This window comes from Chelon labrosus, assembly GCF_963514085.1.
Source record: "Chelon labrosus genome assembly, chromosome: 1".
In the NCBI taxonomy this organism is placed as follows: Eukaryota; Metazoa; Chordata; class Actinopteri; order Mugiliformes; family Mugilidae; genus Chelon; species Chelon labrosus.
Genome location: NC_140337.1, coordinates 34,530,693 through 34,551,764, shown reverse-complemented (window position 1 = coordinate 34,551,764; position 21,072 = coordinate 34,530,693). Strand labels below are relative to the sequence as shown.

The 21,072-nt window shown below is 42.0% G+C and overlaps 1 protein-coding gene across 1 annotated transcript in view; it reads right to left on the bottom strand.

The window, feature by feature from the left end:
* Positions 1 to 15,667, bottom strand: part of LOC311487906 (uncharacterized protein) — a gene marked incomplete at its 3' end in the record, with an annotated part of 253,376 nt that extends 237,709 nt beyond the window's left edge. Inside the window, exon 1 of the mRNA XM_084544331.1 lies at positions 15,346 to 15,667. Within this exon, the coding sequence (XP_084400457.1) occupies positions 15,346 to 15,412 (67 nt within the window). The 5' untranslated portion in view covers positions 15,413 to 15,667. The remainder of the gene's footprint in view (positions 1 to 15,345) is intronic.
* Positions 15,668 to 21,072: the final 5,405 nt, after the last annotated feature.

The following is a 21,072-nucleotide window of genomic DNA, read 5'->3' as shown; positions in this document are numbered from 1 at the left end:
CTTGGTGTCATTTTATTTTTTGTTTGCATGGTAGAAGAACAAGAGACATGTGGTCTTAACATGGAATGTGTTGTCCCACCTGATGTTACTGTTGTGCTACAGGTCCCAGACAAGATCTTCCTCCCAAGAATAGTGGGTCATTCAGCTCCAGAGACGGGGAAGCGCTTCATTGATTGGCTGAGCCACCAGAACTTTAAAGGTTTGATTTTAATTGAGCTGGACAGGTAAATGTGTCAGTGTGACATTGTTGGTGAAGTGGTTTTGTTCAGCAGCCTACATTGATGTCAGCTGAGCTAACACTTTGTGTTCTGGTATGTAGTGATGACAGATTTAGTTTCTTGGAGGTGTTTGACTTCAAAGTCAAAGAAATGAGGATCTACGACTCACTTATGCTTCACACAAGTACTGAAGACAATGACATGGACATCCTCAGGTAAAAGGAGAGCAGCATTTCATACAACATTTCTCATTTCTTAGTAAGGTCATGTGACAGCATGGTGATATTAAAGTACTGCCACCTTCTTCCTTTGTAGAAATGTCTTCAGATCATCTGGTGGCCTCCAAGGTTGGAGTGTCAGGTATCCTGGGAGTGGAAGCAGCAGGACTCAGTGTGTTCTGGGAGCTGCTTCTCTTTCTGTTCAGTGCATGTGTGGGCTGTGGGTTCATCAGCGTCCTTTGTTTTGTTCCCAACCAGGCGGCTGAAGGTGAAGTTCATAATCTGGAGGTTGGTGTGGAGGCCCTGACCCTGAACCAGTGCAGGACTCTGTGTCTGCACCATGCCACCCAGATGCTTAAACCCTGAAGGCTGAGGTTAGACTAACTGATGTCTGAATATGTCCAGATCTATACTGGTCATGATGCTATGGTTACATCAAAGCTCTTTGTCATACGGGACGTCCCACCTTCAGAGGAAGACCTGTTAAAGGTGGAAGTCAAAGAAACAAAGCTGCAGAAGAGACAGAGTCCAGCAGCCACTGCCTGGCCTGGACATTAAAATCATGCTTGTTCCAGCGAGCACCTGCGACAAGCAGGTGTGTAGAGCTGACATTTATTTACTATTATGTGTCCAGTAGTTTTCAGCTCCTTTAGATTAAATATTAAAAGAACAAACAGGTTTAACATCATGGTGGCTTCACAGGAGTAGGAATTCTACCGGGGAACACAAATATGTGCAAAATATTAGAATCTAGAGCAGGACAAGTGGCAGGTACAGAGCATGTGACAGGTACAGAGCATGTGACAAACACAAAGAGAAACACAAGGTTTACATACATGAGGAAACGAGACACAGGTGGTGTCATCAACACAGGTGGGAGACGTTAGGTAATCACAACAGGTGGGAAACTTGACAGGAAGACTTCAAAATAAAACAGGAAGTGAAGTCACACAAAAGGAAGACGCTGGAGACGACACTAACAGGAGACAACGAGACAACAGGGACACAAAGCATGATATTACATCCTGGCATTTTCTGTCCACAGGCTGTTAGTGTGTGCTCATTCTATCACATACACATTGATTATTTGTGGGAAGGAACATTTGACTTGAGGTTGATAAAGACAGCATTCTTCATTACTAAATCTGATCTGTGTGTTAACGCTGTGCAGGAAACACTTTGGAAATGTTAAGACTTAGTTGGGAATGACATCAAGACACACAAAATACTTTGAGCATGTTTTCATCTTTACTGCAGGAATGAGATGTCGTGGCTGCAGCTGACTGGTGCCTCCAGACACAGTTTGAGGGGACACTCAGACTGTCTGCTGTCCTTTCCATGGAGGAAGAGGAGAAACAAGAAATGCTCCAGGACCTGAGCAGCTGGGAGGAAGATGAGGACGAGTCTTCTCCCCCAGAACTGCTGACGTTGCTTTTCAGAAGAGGAGGAGGAGGGGGAGGAGGACTGAGACTCTTCATTGACATAGCCTACTAACCTGCTGGTGAAGTGTCCTGCAGTGATGGAATAAAAATTGCTGCCACTGGAAGGGGAGGACTGTTGATAGTTTGAATTTCTTTTGGTTGTTTTGTTGTTGGCCTGTGAAAAAGGGTTTACACTGAAAATAAACTCTAAAGACTACAGACAGAGAGAGGCATGAGATTGATTTATTTCATTAAATAACAATAAGAACTAAAGACACTGATGTGTTTTTTATTTCAAATTAGATTTTTCATGTGTTTATAATATAAAGCTTTGCTTGTTCCACATTCAGAGTTTAAGAAACTAAAGTTTGTTTAAAAATGTAAAAAGTTTCTGATTAAATATGTGGAGAGAAAACATGATGAGTTTTGTTGAATGTTTCAATAAATATCCAGTCTGACCTGAACATTTGTCCCAGTTTTCATTGAATGAATCCAACGCTCTGCTCTACCTCCAGCAGTTACTGCAGCCAGACACCAGGGGGAGCTCTAGTTGATTTGTCTTCACTGTAGAGGAGCTGTTCCTACATCCATCTTTATTCAGTCTATGGTTCATACAGACTGTGGTTGACTCCAGCTGGTTTATCTGAACATGAGCTGATACATATTAATACAGTCATCATTTATTCTGAATGAATAGAAAGAAGTCCTTTGATTTAAAGCTATTTCATTCATTTAATCATCAACACATGGACATTGGGTCTGAAGTGTCTCTCTGTGTTAGCCCTGGGATAGACTGGAGACCTGTCCAGGGTGGACCCCCCCTCTAGACCAATGACAGCTGGGATAGACTGGAGACCTGTCCAGGGTGGACCCCCCCTCTAGACCAATGACAGCTGGGATAGACTGGAGACCTGTCCAGGGTGGACCCCCCCTCTAGACCAATGACAGCTGGGATAGACTGGAGACCTGTCCAGGGTGGACCCCCCCTCTAGACCAATGACAGCTGGGATAGACTGGAGACCTGACCAGGGTGGACCCCCCCTCCAGAGGACAAGAGGTTACAGAAGATGAATGAATGAATGAATGAACTGTATTGAACTATTTAGTTTTAACAGTAGGTGGCGCTAACGTCTTGAATGCTGCAGCTTCTCCACAAAACAAGAATCATCAAAGAAACTTTTGCCATAGGTGATTTCCTTCCTCAGTATTGTGCACTCCCTTTTCATTGTTTCAGCTGTCTCTTGTTATCCATTTTTCCTTTTTCCTTTGTCAGTTCATCTTTTGTTTTTTTGGAGTCATGTAGTTGTGCTTCATTTCCTGCCAAGACAAGATGGCTGCTGGAACATCTGCGTCTCTCTGCATGACTTTACTGAGCGTCGTCCTGTCTGTCTCTGCTGGTGAGTTGAAACCAGCTATTGTTGTACAAACATAATGAGGTTAAACCTTTAAGGATGAAGAGTAGACGACCTCTGGCTCTGGTGGAACAAGGAAGTGAAGTGTCACTCATAGTGTCTCCCCACCAGGGGACGTGTGTCCACAAACACATGTGGTGAGGACCACATGAATAAATGAAGAGTCAGCAGTTTCCACATGAGGTCTGACAACTGGTCAGAGTTAGCAGCACCCTGACAGAAACTGTCTCAGGAAGCCGTGGTGTGAGACTTAAAAACAGGAACCAGAACCATAGACTTCCTTCTGTTCCCTTCCTTCATATCCATAGTGACATCAGCTCCATCTGATCAGACTACAGGTCAGTGCAGTCAGCAGGAGGAAGTTGCTGCTGTGGTTTTACATGCAGAGTTCTAAAGTTCTACATTAATAATTGGATCAAGAGACAGTTTGAGAGGCTGAAAACTCCCAGCAGAGGATCTCTGTTCTCATCAGTCTGTCTCTTTATTCTCTCATGGTTTCAGAAAGTCTAATTCCATCCTCACAACAAACCAGTGATGACTGGATCCTACTAACAACTACTGAGTGTGGACCAGAGCTCAGAGTTAAACACTAACTACACATCAGTTAGACTTAAAAACAGGAACCAGAACCATAGACTTCCTTCTACACCGTCAGCTCTGCAGAGTCAGCTGGACGCCAAACTGAACACATGTCACCATGTTAAAACATCTTCTATATAATATTGACCAAAGAGTCTTTACACTTGATTGAAGCATATTTGAAACAGATCTGACTGACCCATGGGCAGCAGCCCGTCACTCCAGACATGTCAGTCCAGAGGGTAACTCTAAACCCAGTTTTTAATTGGGTTCAGATTCAGCAGCAATAAGTGAAACATCAGTTTCCACTCTGCAGGATAGTTTATGTTTAGTGTTGTCTTATGACACTTCAATGACAATCGACAACTGACAATGACAGAAAAGATACTGAGTAGATTTCCCAACAGTTGTTTCTCTAGGTTTGACTCGGGCCCCTGCAGAACATTCACCTTTTTGTCTTTAAACTTTGTCTGTCTACATTTGCTGTTTGCTTTGGTTCATTGTCCCAAATCCTAGTCCTCTTGCAGACTAAATCAGATTGTCCTCAAGGATTTCCCTAAAATTTGCTGCATTCATTTTACCCTCTACATTTACAAGTAGCCGTAGAAGACCACTCAGATTGTCAGCACGGTCTACACATGTGCCATGTTCCTTCTATTTCTTAATGGTGAATTTAACCGAACTCCAGGACATGTTCAGTGACTTGAACCTTTGGTGTAACAGTCCTGTGACTGTTCAATAGACCTTTCTCTGAGTAACTGGGAGAGTTCTGTTGTCTTCATGGTCTAATTGTAGCCAGGAATACTGATCTGAGTCAGGAAGTGCTTAGCTTAGCTTAGCTTAGCTTAGCTTAGCTTTAGAGACTGGTATCTCTGTCTAAAGTTGAAAGTAAAGAGCAGCTGTACCTCAGGTCCTTTTTGGTCTGATGTCTATTTGTCCATAAGTGACGTTCTCTGCAGCTGGATCACTGTCTGGAGAATAAAACACACAGAGTTCCATTAATGAACGTTCTGCTGTTCTGCCTCCATTTTCATGGAATATCTGTGTAATTCTGTGACTCTTCCTTGCAGAGGTCCTAATGTGCAATCATCCTCCCTCCTCTTCATCACCACCACCTCATCCCTCTAGATGTCCAGAGATCTGCAGTGTGGGGGCCCATCAGGTCAGATCTGATCTGATGACCTGCATGTAACCAAAGCCTGCTCAGACAAGACTGGTTTGGTACAAAACTCTGGTCCCCTGGCTTCAGACTCTGTAATATCTCTTTGTTGAGATCTGTTAACTCTGACGTCTAGAATCCTTCCTCCATTCAGGACACGATAGCAGTCCTGTTTATTTACAGCTTATGTTAACACTCCTGTAGCACATGAGTTAATAGATTATATATTTAGAAGAGATTAAATGAAAGGCAGCAGGTTTTCATGTTTGTTTTCTCGTCTCAGCACCTTTGATGGAAATGAAACAGAGAAGTAGACGACCACAAACAGTTTGCTGCTTTTTGTACAAACTGACATATTTGACCACAAGATACAAAACTCACTCATGTACACACTAAGAGCAGCCAAGGGAGACCACACTGTACTGAGAAGTGACACTATCACACCATCTGATCAGATACAGTTCAGTGACTTAAATCAATCTAAATTGGCCGTAGGTGTGAGTGTCTCTCTGTGTTAGCCCTGTGATAGACTGGAGACCTGTCCAGGGTGGACCCCCCCTCTAGACCAATGACAGCTGGGATAGACTGGAGACCTGTCCAGGGTGGACCCCCCCTCTAGACCAATGACAGCTGGGATAGACTGGGGACCTGTCCAGGGTGGACCCCCCCTCTAGACCAATGACAGCTGGGATAGACTGGAGACCTGTCCAGGGTGGACCCCCCCCCTCTAGACCAATGACAGCTGGGATAGACTGGGGACCTGTCCAGGGTGGACCCCCCCTCTAGACCAATGACAGCTGGGATAGACTGGAGACCTGTCCAGGGTGGACCCCCTCTAGACCAATGACAGCTGGGATAGACTGGAGACCTGTCCAAGGTGGACCCCTCCTCTAGACCAATGACAGCTGGGATAGACTGGAGACCTGTCCAGGGTGGACCCCCCTCTAGACCAATGACAGCTGGACAAGAGGTTACAGAAGATGAATGAATGAATGAATGAATGAATTGAATTAGTTACAGTAGTAATTGTTTGGACAAATATTTCCTTTTCTGCTCAGAAAGCCAAAATCAATAAGTCCATGTTCACGTTTAGCTTCCACTCATTCATTTCCAGTAATAGGTATTCAGTAAGAGACATAGCATCCAGATGGACTGTGGACACTGTGTGTACATACATGGTCTAACAATCAGAGTGTCATTTATGGCTTTGTGGAAACCAGAGGGAAAGTGGACAGATGACATGTAGCTCAGTTGAGTTGTGATTAGAGCTCTCTCTTCTCTCTGGCCATCATCTTCATCACTTTCCTCAGAATGACACAAGCAAACAACAGAGAGAAGAATTGTAATGTGACTGTTAGAGTAAGCAACAGAGGTAGAGTGGTCTGATATTGTAGTTTTGTCTCACCTGTGGCACTGTGACAGGTTCTGCTCTGGTTCCAGCTCATCTCTTTGGGTGGCATCTTCACTTTCCTGAGAGGAACACAAGTCCATCATTTGTTGAAGAAATCAAAGAATTAGAGATGGGATTGAAGCCATCTAACAGTGACCTAATTGATGGAATGGATATTGGACTGATGGCAGCGAGCCACTATGGGCGGTAGAAGAGAAGCAGAGCTGACGTGAAGACATCTGTCAACTGTCCATCTCTCTGTCCATCTCTAAAAAGAATGATGGAGGGACACAGAGAATGGCAGTAGTTTAGTTTGACAGTGTGTGTGAGAGAGGGGAGCTTGTCTAATAATCCTGTCATTTCTTCTCACTGACTGTGGTACTGTGAGAGGTCCTGCTCTCTGCTCTTCTCTCTGGGTATCATCTTCATCACTTTCCTTCAAATGCTATATCAAGAACCTGTTGGAGACACATTTCACAACCATTCCACTACAGTTGTTCTCCCTTTCCTTACTGTTGACTGCTTGTTTTTGAACTACACAGTAACATAGTGTTTGGTTTGTTAGTTAAAAGCAGTTCATTTTCTTCTTCTACTCAACGTTTTCCATTTCCTCACTAACATGTATTATGTTACATAGATTGTGCCCTGGGCGGTCGCCCACATTGCTCATAGCATAAACCGGCCCTGCCGCAGAGGATACACTTTTATACTTTTCAAAAATGAATCTAAGGGCCACTTTGAGTGAGTTCCCCAGTTGCCCATCCCTGGCCTATAGCAAGAAACAGATCTGGATCCTGCAACTTCGTTTGCATGGACCCCTAAAGCCGGGCATACACTGCGCCATATTTTAAATCCTTTGATTCAGCTCCATCTCAAACTGCACGACTAGATCGCTGAGTTCAAAAGTTGGCAGCCCACGAATCATGTTCTCACACTATACGGGCCGATGCTGTGATGCAGGAGCTCGTCGTGAGGTGTTAATCTATCCTCGTCACCCGAGTGGCAAATCAGCTCAAAATGAGCCGACAATCGCACAGTGTGTGTCCGGCTTAACGAGATGATCGCAAGCATCATAAAGGTGTCCATGCCGTGGAGAAGTCGTCCCCGAGCGGGATGCAGAGGCATGAGTCACCAGTAGCGCCCCCTATAGACCGTATTGCATGAGACTTGGTGGGCTTGTATGTTGTATCATCCATAGATTATTATTGTGATTTCATTATTAGGCTATTAATTGTGTAACTAGTAGGCCTAGGCTAAGCTACTTTTTAGACCTGGAAACTGTGTTTGGGGCAGTTATTATGAGGCCAAAGACAATGTAGGCTACAATGAAAGAAAATCACACGTTCTGGCATCATTTTGTTTATTGCCACAGTGTTATGTCAATGCAGCTGTGTGTCTGTTTATCAGAGAATCCAATAATTCTTCATCCTTATGTAAAAAAAAAAAAACCCTCACCCCACAGTCTCTATTTATGTTTTGGTGAGCTAGGTTGACATAGCATCCCCAGCAGAGGAGAGAGGAGAGCAGAGAGCAGGAGGACATAGATTACTTTGCCTGTCCTGAGACTTCTACGTCACAGAGCTTGTTGGATCACCACCCCCCACAAAATGCCCAAAATCCAGTAGTGCAAAGGGAACTGACCAGCAAAAACAGATGAATGCTGCTTTAAGGTTCATTACTGTGATGGAGTGGTGGACATGGGCGTGGTAGTGGGGGGAAAAGGGGACCTGACTACCCAGGGCCCGAGTACGGAGAGGGCCCATGAAAATCCTGAATTTTTATTTATTTATTTATTTATTTTTGAATGAATTGGGCCCTCCAATTAATTGGTGTCATAATGTATTTCAAATATATTGATAACATCAACTGAGAGAATGAACTTTGTGTCACAGCCCTCTCAACATATTGGACATTCTGGGGGCCCCCTCTTGGAGACATAAAATGGTTTAGTCCGCCCATAGACAGCGGCTGGTGTCAATACCTCAGTGAGCCCAGACTGAATGACCTGGAGGCTAGCTGTCACCATGGCGCCCAAAAAACACTAATCAGGGATCCAGAAACAGAAATAAGGCAGAATGAGAGGAAGCAGCTGTTAACTGCTTTCTGTCTGAAAGGTGAACTGAGATTACTTGTTGTGTAACTGCATCTAATGAACGGTAGTCCAGACAGCATGCAGTTTGTCAGTTGCCAATGTCTGAATGCTAAAGTTTGCTGTTACAAGTGAAGGCGATTATGGGCCAGCTAACGGTAGTTGTCAACATTAACCAGTTTCAGAAATCATTTACTGGGATGTAAATTACATCCTTACATCTGGTGTAAGGCTTTAGAAAGGCTTTATTTCTTTGTCTGCAAGCTGAAGAACAATTTTATTGAAAAATGATTTATTTGATTTGATTCTCTGTGTACAGTTGTTGGCTCCTGTTCAACAATAAATGTTTTTAAATCAAAATGTGTCATGGATCAAAACGTTGATGTAGCCTAATGTTTATAGGTGTTTGAGCACAAGTAGGACAAATGCATCAATTCAGGTGGTGAATGAAAGAACCAGTCATCAATATAATCTGATCTGAGTTTAGATTAAAACCTGATTTATGCTTGTTTATTTAGAAAGAAATGCCCCATTTTTTAAATTTTTTATTATTTTGCTCACACTCTTTGTGCTCTGGCATGGATAGGGGCCCTGACATGAAGAGGGCCCAGAATCTGGTGCTACGGCCCTGCTGGTGGAGTATTCATGTTTGTAATGTTAATAAATGACACTTTTTGGAAGAACTTAATGAGTCCACTCTCACTGATTCCCATTAACTCACTGCATGGCTTCAAGAGTTGTACAGTTGGTTTACACATCCAAGAGACCAAAAAGACCCACAAGGTGTGCGTTGGATAGAATGTCCCCCCCCACACACACACGCTACTATTTGTATGATTTATGAGGACATAAAAATAAATCTCCAAAATAAGAGCTCCAAATGAATTAGACATTACAGTTAATGGGCCAGCATTTCTGTAAAAGAGACACTCATCAGTGCATAGAGAGACATGCACTTCCAGCTTTATACATGCACACCTATACAAAACACACAGAGACTTTCAAATTAAAAGCCTGCAAAAACTCAGCAACAGCTTGGATGAAGACACAAAGCCACAGTCAAACAGGTATTACAGGAGAGACAATAAAAGTAGCCAGTGATGTGCAGAGAGACTGCAGGATTTTCAAATTAAAAGCACCAAACTACACCTTTGTAAAAGCATGTAAAGCAACCGTAACCTAATAAAGAGCCTGTATAGAAGCCATGCATTTCAAAAGGAATGAAATGGTGGTGGTGGTGTGATGGTGGTGTGGTGGTGTGGGGCTGTGCTGTCAGACCATAACCACATCCTGTTACTACAGTAACATACCTGAGAGATCTTTAGCTTTGAAACACTTTGTGATGGAACAGTGGTGGAATACTGCTCCAGTAAAATTAGACTCCAAACCTCTCACTCAGCTCCTGCCTACACTCACATGTCATTTGTTGCCATAATAAGGTTATAAAGTCTTTAATGGAGCCACATGTAAGGAGCCATTTTATTCATGAACTCATGATAAGTGACACTTGTGTTTATATCATCAAAGGTGACACTGAAGTCTGACTGACTGGAAGTGGTTAAAGCAGACTAGGCCTTAAATGTTGAGGCTCTGTCTCCCAGCACCTTGGCTGGGTTTAACTGTTGTACAATATTACTGCTTAGCGGTTACATGCTATGTGTCTTGTTTACCTAATGCATTGACTCACATATTGTTTGGTGTTTCCTGTGACTCGTTATGACAAGTACAGAAACTTCTGCTGCTGCACAAAAGGGAGTTTTCTGTATTTGTGAAAATCTGACTGAATTAATACTAATGGGTGAACAAAGAAGAACATTTTAGCTAAAAGCTAAAAATAAGTATCTGCCTCAAAGTAGTTGTGACATCGTGCTGAAGATACTTTTCAGTCCTTGGTTGTTCTTCTTGTACAACAGGTCTCAGTTTGTGTTTTGCGCGACCACTCACCTCAAAGCACAGTTTCCATGACTCACTGGACGTTTTGCAAGTGGTCCCACTATACTCACACACAGACACACACAGACACACACTCACACACAGACACACACAGACACACACAGACACACAACAAAACCTGCATTCTTGCACCTCTACATACTCCAGTTCTTAAAGACAGTACTGCTACTTTAATGTGTTCGTTCCTTAATGCAGAAACAAAACTATCACAGCTCATGACCACACACGCTGCACAAGTTAACATTTGCCAAACTGCACAATGATATCTGAAAGATTTTTTGTAACTAACATTCTAAAGTTATGCAGTATCTCTTAACCATGCCCTTGAATTCACAAAACATATTCATTTCCTAACAGTTATCTGCATTACAAGTGTTTAGCAAGCTAATAATAGGAGTTCCAGTTTGGAAACAACATAGTGACAAATGGCCTGATTTACCTGATGTTGTAGCTGAAGGTGAGTGGAAGTTTAAAGCTGAGATTTAAAGCTTACCCTCTATTTCTTGTTGCTAATAAAACATTCCAGTAAGACCTAGGGATGTGACACACCATCCTTATGTTTCAGTGATCCACATAAACCCAAAGCTGCTGGACTACAACATTACTATCATCATTGAGAAGCTTGCTTTGCTGAAAATAAATTTCACCATAAAAGTTCAAAACATTAAGGACGTTGCTACAAATTCCACAAATATATTTTTAATTTACACTTATTATTACAATACATAGTATTTGAAGTAGTTCTGCCTTTATTTGTATAAAATATTATCCAAAATAAATGTATTAACTTTGTACAAAACTATAAGAAGGTACTGAAATGAACAAAGAACATATTTAAATGTAAAAAAGAGAACAAAGCCACACAACGTAAAATGGAAAATGTGTGCTTTAATTTCTACTCTTAAACAAAGTTGTGTCCAGCAACACATCATGCCAAAGTATTTCTATCTAATGTTCAGAAGCAGCACCAATAGTTGGACCATTTTGCTTTCCACACATCTGAACTGTGTCTTAGACGTACACAAGCCTGGAGAGATTCTAGAGTCTGTCAGCAAACATGCTGACTGGCTGCCCTTCTCACCTGCATCACTTGAGCATCAGGAGAAGAGAATATTTAAAGAGTTTAGTACTGGCTGCTTGCAGGCTGACGTGATCGTTAGCGTCTGAGTGTTCCACGCATCTCTTCATCAGCATCGTTGGTGGTGACATGCCTTGGCTTCACTGTGGTGCGCGAGGGCTTGGTCTTGGTCTGGCAGCAAAAGATATTGTTGTCAACATGTTATGGTGCAATAAGTAGTCTGATAATCATGCACTTTATTTAGTGCAAACTCTTGGACAATACTTCAGTCTGTTTGTTCATGTTTTATATATATGTTTGGTTTTTTCTTTTACGTTTCAGGTCAGATTGGATTTTGTTCACAATTATATTTTGTCTAAAAACATTTTAAAGAGACATTGTCTGTTTCCTTTTATACATGTTCTGGTCAGATATTTTTAAACTGTGTCAGTGTTAAATCAGTTCTATCTGCATTTACATCTTGATACAGCAGTTCTCTTCTGAATCTGAATCTGAATTATTTGTAGAAGTATGCAACAATATGATCATATTAGAATATCGTGTTTGTGTTGCTGGAGAAATGTAATGAATTATTTTATACGTCCCACTTAAATCCTTGGAGACGAGCTAAATTACAGTAACACACACACACACACACACACACACACACACACACACACACACACACACACACACACACACACCCACATGAACTGTTCCAAAGGTACCTTAAGAATGATCCAAATGAGGACGCCCATGACGACGCCAAGCAGCACAGCAGCAGCAGCGATCACAGCAGACACCAGGACCAGCTTCTGATGTGATGAGTCACACCCTGGTACTGCATCTGTTGATGTACGACTGGCTACTTCAGTTTTAGGTGACATTTCTACATTTTGACAGCTGGGACAGGCTCCAGCAGACCCCCATGACCCTTAACAGGAGTAAGTTGGTACAGAAGATGAATGAATGAATGAATGAATGAATGAATGAATGAATGAATTTCTACATTTTGCTCAATAACAGAAACTGGATTATCTTCACTCAGATTGTATCCAAACAGTATTGAGTTTGTGTTTATGCTAAATGTGTGTGAACTGTAACAAAGCTCTACTGGGTTATGCTGTGATTTACATATTGCGCTGATAGAATATATGATTGTTGAATGAAGACATTTCTGTCGTGTGAATGAGTAAACCTTCTAAATAAACTGACCTGTCACCACCAGGAGGACGGATCCTGAGCCTTCCACTTCTCTGAGCTCTTGGGTCTCCTTGTTAAACTTTTTATACACACACCAGTATGGTCCTGTGTCCTTCGAGGTCAAGTTTTTGATGAGAATATCCACGTTGGGCAAGTCTCCATTTGGCACAAGCCTCTCATAAAAGCGTTCTGAAACTGTTATCTTCTTGGAGTGGTTTCCTGTGACAAAAATGTCGACCTCCTTACTGAGACCCATCTTCAGATGCAGGTACTCTGGGGCATTTTGAGATCTGCACTGGATTGTGATTTCTTCTCCAACTGTTTTCCATACCACTCCTTCGATCTCTGCATTAAAAGACACAAAAACTCACTTTGCATGTTTTTCATTTTGGTCATGACATCATTCTCAGCCTTACCTGCATCAGTCAGAACTGTGCAACAGAGACAAACGATGGTCACAAGCTTCAGCCAGACAACAGACATGCTGACAGTGACTGTCATAAAAGATGAACTTGAAATCCAACTCTTCAACAGGAAATGGATATGTGTTTTCACCCACACTGCATAAAAAAGATCACGAAAGGCATCATGTGACCTAGACCAGTGGTTCCCAACCTGTGGTACGCGTACCCCCAGGGGTACGCAGAGTGACGTAAGGGGGTACGCAAAAGAGTTGATTCTGAACTCAGCCTGATTACATTTTGAAACTGAAAAAACGGATAACGGGTTGTTTTCTCATAGGGCTGGGCGATTAATTGAATTTCGATTTTGATTTCGATGTTGGCTTCCCTCGATCATGAAAATATGATATTCGTAATAAAACGATCTTTCTGCCGCATGCCTTGTCTTGGTAAATGCAGCGAACCCTTCCATCTCCACCTGTGCGCTCTGTCCCGCTTTGCCCCCGTCGGAAAAAAAAGTGTAGAAGACGATAGAGGATGGCAGAAAGGCTCCTTTGGTCAGGAAGAAGTGAATTCTGTGGCGTGGAAACACTTCGGTTTCAAGGAGTCTGAGTCCGAACAAACGAAAATATTGTGCAAGATATGTCACGCTGCTAAGGTTGACAACCGTCCCTTGAAAAACGGAATCGTCCTGTATTTACAAACAAAAGTAGGCTACGTGTCTCGTATTGAGCTGTCACGGGACGCACTTTGTCCCGTACTACCGTGAAAATAAAAAATACTGTGTAAAATGTCAATGGATTTAAGGAATAACCAGGTGATTTATATGAACATTTAAAGTAAATTTATTCCCAGGCTGTCTCCTGCTCTGTGACCAATGAGCTGACAGCGGAAATCCCTCTCACCTCATTGGTCGAGGGACTGTTGATTGGGAATCTTGTATTAAAAATAAATTGTTGAATAAAAAATTCTCCACTCTGGCCCTGCCAAAGTCTGAGATAGTGTTTATTTTTTATTTTTACATATTATTTAATTAACTTTATTAATATAATTTTCTCTTACTTATGTGTATTTTTCAGTTCTTATTAAAAGAAATACCAGAGTTAAAAGTTCAATAAATGCTTCTCAGATCAATGAATAATCATCTTTAATAATCATGATTATGATTTTTACCATAATCAAGCAGCCCTATTTTCTCATTTTCTGATTCTCCACCTAAATGAAAAATCAAAAGACTGTTTTTCATGTGAGTCAAGTATGTTATAGCTGGATTGTAGGATAACTGGCTTTGAAGCTATGTATCAGTTTGCTGCTAATGTAGCTAGCGCTAGGTCACCTAAATAAGAAAGACACCGATTCCCTGAAATGTCTGTGATTGGTGGGCAGGTGCAAATCTCCTGATGATATAGCTATACTTTCCCCCCAGAAACAAGCAAATGCAAATCTTGTTCTTGATTGGGTCTTTAAATTATGTCGTCAACAATTCTGATAACGTTCTGTCATTTGAGCTGTCAAGTCATCAGTCTGAGGTAAACTAGGTCGCCTGGCTAACTGCCAAAAATGGATAAATGGCTAAAACAGATAGATTGCTCTTCCAGAGACCTCAACTGCTACCACCAGTCAGGCTCTCAGACATTTCTTTTTCTAGCTGCTACAAGTGCGTGAGAGAAGGGGGTACATGGCTGGTAGTAGCCGATGTAGTAAAATGATGACTACTAATGTTGGAGCTGCTGTAGAACGTTCACACACCACACAGGACATTTATCACACTGAGACCTGATAAAACTCACCTCACATTATTAACACAGATTAATAATCTATGAATGGATGAGGAGAAAGCAGACTGCTCTGTTTGAACCAGTGACCTATCAGCCAATCACAAAATAGGATTTCTGTTGCCAGGTGAAATAGTAGCACCGTAACCACGCCTTCCAGAAATGAACGCGAATGCTGCGATTGCCGCACACGTCAAAGATGGTTAGATGGGGCTATTTAAGAAGGTTTAAATGAATTGGGTTTGTGTTTTTAACTGTTAACATGTAAATGTACACACGTATGCTGTCTGCATGTGACAATGACCAGTGCTGTTCAAGGGGACACTTATGGACAAATGTCTTTTTTCTACTTGTTGGTTTTTGTCCTGAAAGACAAGTTGAAAACTATAGAGCCCTGATTCTAGATCCAGTCAGACTCTACGTTGTCTCCTGAACATGTCAGAGCTAAAGACGCTTTGGTTTCAACTCACCAGCAGAGACAGACAGGACGACGCTCAGTAAAGTCATGCAGAGAGACGCAGATGTTCCAGCAGCCATCTTGTCTTCTTCTTCCTCCTCTGTTTACCTGACTTCAATCTATCAACCTGACTAGATCACATTCAGTGGAAGGTTGAAGTAAAACTGAAATAAACCTGAAATAAAACTGAAATAAACCTGAAATAAACCAGAAATAAAACTGAAAGAAAACTGAAATAAAACTGAAATAAAACTGAAATAAAGCTCAAAGTCTCTGACGCTGACGACTCGTCTGTCTTTCACCGCGAAATCAACCAGGAAGTTGGAGCGATGGAGGTGGAGCGATGGGCGATAACCAAACCATAAAGAACTGAGTCACTACAAACAGAAAGTAAATAGACACTCTGAGTGTCTCTGATAATGATCTCCATGACAACGATAACAACATATCTCACCTGTCAATCATTGTCTACCATCACGTAGAGAGCTTCCAAATGAATGAAGAGCATGTAAAGTGTATATTTGACATTAGTATATTAATGATTAAACTCCAACACTGGATGAAGGAGGAACCATGTTCCAGGTTTCTGTCACATGACGTCTCTAGCAGAAATCAAACATGTCCAGACCAACAGGACCGACTAGTCTTCAGAGGAGAGTGCGCATGCGTCTGTTGTGCTGCAGCCTTTCTACTAAATCACGTGACTTCAGAGGAACTGAGGACATTGACTCTTCTATATATTCAGAGTCTGGCTTTGACCTGATGGTTTTCTACATCTATGCTCCTCTTCAGGTTCCTTTCTGACCTTGGATCACTACATGACCTTTTCATTTCAGTCTTAATCAGTTCAAAGCTCCCTTAAAGTCTTTCTTTTCTCTCTAAATAACATGATGTTCAGTGTTCAGTTTAACTGGAACATGTCTGATCATCTGTCAGTCATATATACTGGTGGAGTCATTAGATTCTCAGAAATGTAGAATAGAGCAAAAAGTGAAAAATGATCTCAACCGTCCACTTTTGGCTAAATGGATGCTACGCTAACAAAGTCTGAAGAAACACATTTACAATGTTGTATGTTTTACTAACAGGAACATCTGTGACAAACTCATATTGTGCATCTGTTGGTCACTCCACTTTGGCACCATGGATGGGAGAGCTCACCAGAGTGGGAAATATTCTCCCTAAAGCCCCTAGAGGTCATGAGGTCATCATACTGGAGATCACTGACTCTAAGAAGGTAAACATTGTTCTAGTCTATGGATGTTAGGATACTTTGACTCTATACATGTGCTGAACCTCAGTCAAAGGTTGAGAATGCAACCCAGGTGGTCTCCTCCCTTAGCTCCGCCTCCTGCCAGGTGCAGTATAAAAGGCTTCAGGTGGATCAGTTCAGCCTCTCTTGATGGTCCCTGGTGGTGGGAATTCCACTTCCTTCATGTTCCAATGTCTCCATGAGCAGCGTGAGCCAGTGGGAGCAGCACTTGCATCACTAACAACAGATGTGGTGCCACTAAGCTGTGTGGACTACGAGGCTGTGGCTGAATGCCTTGAGGTTCTGGGGCCGCTGTCTCTGGCTACTACTGAGCTTTCAGTAGAGAAGAAGGTGTCAGCATCCAAGCTCATACCCATCATTCCTATCAAGTCCACATCCCTACTCCATCCATGCTCACAGCTGCTGAGACTAAATCTGCTGCACTTATCATTGACAAGGTGCAGTGTTGAAAACATTCAGGTCCCGTCAACGACAACTGTTCTTGAGCCACGTTTCAAAACAATATCATCTGTCAACCAGACCAATGCACAGGAGGCAGTTACCAGAGTCACAGCAGAATGTGCAGGACTGAGGAGATCAGAACATGTCACACCCTCAACATCACAGCTAATAGCTTTCTCTTTATTTGATCATTGCTTGTATATATGCTCTATCAAACAACTGGATGGATTTCCATTTGTTTTACAGTCCACAACAGAGGAAGTCCCTGGTCCCTCAACACAAGAGGCTGACCCTGACAACCTGTGGGAACGTCTGGACTGCTGAGTTGCTTGGTTGCATTAGTCTGTAGAAAAACCTTCTTTGAGACAAAAACACAGACAATGGATCTCACCTTCTTCTGTTCTGATTTCTTGCAGGTGAAACTCAGAGAGTCCAGAAAACAGTGGAGGTTCAGTGGTCTTTATCTGAGTCCTACCTCTCCAGAGGAGAAGACCCATGAAATACTGGCAGCAAAGGGCGGCAGTTTATCCCAATCTGTACAAGCTTGACAGACAATATTTACACATGCCTGCAACGTCTGTCCCATGTGAGAGGGTCTTCTCCAAAGCTGGAGAGGTGATAAGTAAGAAGAGGAACAGACTAAAACCCAAGTCTGCTGAAATGATCTGGTTTTGAAATAAAAATCTGTCAACCACCCAAATCCTCGTCCCAGTCTCACAAGCATTTAGTACAGCTACTGTCATCACAGTCCCTAGATGCACAAGCATTTCACTTTTTATTTAGTCATTGTTTGTATTTCTATCAATCTTATAAAAGCATCTAAAATATACAGTATTATATGATGGCTAACTCATACAAGTATATTATTATTTACTATAAAAGAAAAAGAAATCCAGCATTTCTAGATGAACATACTGTAGATCCTTTATTGTTGAACAAACACAACAGAGTCTTTGTGTTTCACGAGCCTTTGTCCTGTTTCATGTGAATGCTATGTCTAATATTATCCAGCAGATGTGGCCACATTTCATTTGATCAAATGCTTCCAAACACTGAACCATTTCAACACAACTGCTTCAGATTGATTCAGTGCTTCAGTTTCTCCATCACTAGATTAAACCATAAGAGTGAAGAAGTATCTGTAAAGAAGTGTGCTGTTAGATCATCAGTGGTCAGGCTGGGAGTTGGTGCAATAGTGAGAACAGTGAGTGGTTGGAGTTGAACTCTTACCTGTCCAGTCTGTGTCTGCTCCAGGGTGCGCGGCTAAAAGATTCCCCCGGGTACACGGACTCAGTCCTAAAGGTTCCGGCAGAGAGCAAGCAGCAGGATGTTCTAAATATGATGTGTTATTAGTAAAGAGGAACGTTGTCAGTGGTGAGACAGTCAGGTGATAATATTTCAACTTCCCTCTGAGTGGATCAGTCCAGTGATCAGGACCAGGGACACAGGATTTAAGACACCAGCTCCAGTCTGATCTCACAGGACAGATATCAGTCTGTGTTTGTTGATGTTGTTGTTGAAAGCTGACCAGAGGCTGCTGCTTCTCTTCATCACCATCATCATCATCATCATCATCATCATCATCATCTGTTTCACTAGATTCTAATGTTGTCTTCACACTTCCAGCTGGTTTGCTCCGGTCTACATCACTTGATGAGTTTGATCAGTTTCTTTTCACTCAGAGGAAACATTCATTACTATCAGTCATGTGAGAACGTTCACTCCACATGTTGGTCAGATGTATCTGTTTACAACTACAGCATATATCTTTATCTATGTTTTTTTAATTGAAATCAATAAAAACACACCCTCCTCTGCCACTGCAGGACACATGAACTGAACTTTAAAGCATGCATATGTGCTTCCTGGGGGTCTGTGGATGGTGTCAGGAGAAAAGGCTGGCAGGCATAGCCCCTGTCTCCTAGCAACACAGCAGAGAGTTGACCTGTCAACACAACATGTCATCATTCCAGCCTCATCAACAGAGAGACAGTGGTTATTAACAGGGGCTGTGTGGCTCACCTTGTGATAGGCGCTGCTAGATCTGGAGTCATGGACTGAGCCAGGCCATTGTGATCAGACAGTCAGCACTGCAGAGCATCTGAGATCACAAGATGAGGACTATTAAACCAATCAGTGCACATCACCAGCAATGGACAGAGTTCACCTGAACATTAAAGCTGTGAAAGGCTCTCACAAGAATGGCCACGCCACTGTCAGAGCAGAAAGGAAGATTATTTGTATTGAACATGTGTCATCTTGTTGGAGCTGGGTTTGTGTTCCAGTCAGCATACAGTGAGCATTGAAGGCAGAACTCACCTCCTGCTCCACTTGCTTTATTTCCAGCTCCACTTTTCTAATCGTCCTCTTTTTATTTCAGACTCCAGTGAAAGGTTTTCCATCTTTTTCTTCTTGTGCTGCATGTCTACATCTGACAGTTGGATCTGGTTGGCATCCAACTGTCGGTATATATTAATTATATTATATTAAATTAATTAGTTAGCATTATCATACATTTAACAAATAAAGAGACATATCAGTTTCGAACATTTATTAATTACTACCATATCCAAACAGTGGTAATGAGGTAGACAGTATGAAAAACCAAGTCCATCCATATTCAGCGCATAAAAGAACATGACCTCAGCTTATAATGTGCTGCTTAGGAAAACGCCACAAGTACATAATATTAAAAACATTTCTACATTAACACATTTGCAACAATATACAAGCATGAACATCTGACCTCATATTAGCAGAACACCTTTAAAAGATATTAGCAGAGCATCTAAAACAACATGGGCAATCTAAATGAATGCATGGCAAGACGTGGCTGTGTCCAAAGGTCCTTCATCACGGACCCAACTTTAGGCTATAATCCAAAACATCATGTAAAACCCCCACTGACTTTTAGTGATGATATCATCATATAGCGCTCTTATGTGGCAGTTAACTAATTAAAATATCAAGAGGAAGGATGGTAATGCAAATAACGAGAATATGTGGAGAGAAAACATGATGAGTTTAGTTGAATGTTTCAATAAATATCCAGTCTGACCTGAACATGTGTGTTCTCATTGTGATCTATTGTCCTGTCCTATGTCTTATCATGTGTTTGTGTTACCTGTCTAGGGACTGTGGATGAAAATGAGCATTGTTGCTAGAATCCATCATATTTACATCTATGACTGTCTGAGTAGATGTTCATTAATGTGAACTGTCCCTATCACATAAATCAGTAAATAATACAACGCTCTGCTCTAGCTCCACCACCATTTGTTAAACCTGCTCCAGTGGATCTACTCTGTGATTAATGCACTTTGTACATGGTCCCTGGAAGAAATAAACTCAACTAAAAACTAAAGGAAAACTCTGCTGAATCAGCTGATCACTTGCTCTTTATTCCTTCTAGATCGTCATGTTGGGTTCTGATAGTTGTCAGATGAAGGAAAGAGCTCAGCTCCAGCCACACTGTTCACACTGTTTGAAGGTTATTTTCATCACTGATTATTCTCTGATCTGGAAAAAAGTTCCAAAAGGTCTGATGACACACACACAGGTGGGCGGAGGGAGGGAGCAGCCAGGAAGCTGATTGCTCCTTTACTGTGACTTCAACAGATTCCTCAGTTTCTAGACGCTCAGTGTGAACATGTGATTTATCACTGAGTAAAGGATGTGTGTGGTTTCCTGGTTAACCCTGGAATTCCAACAGGAACCTCTCCACTCTCTCCTCTGCAGTCTTCTGCCTCCTGCTGGTGACCACAGCTCGTTGCACACTTCATGTCTTTTAAATGTTGCTGTTGAAAGGCTCATTTCAATCTGTCCTCAGTCATTTATTTACTGTGGCTTTTTCTTCCTTTTCTCTTTCTCAGACGTTCTTTAAAACATATTTGCTGATCAGTTCCTTCTGTCCTGGTTTCATCAACACATCAGAAGTCCCAGAAATGTTCAAAAGCTCATGTTAACTTGTGTCTTGTTGAAGGTTTCAGTCAGGACTGTCCTCTGCTGGACATTTGAATGAAGGTC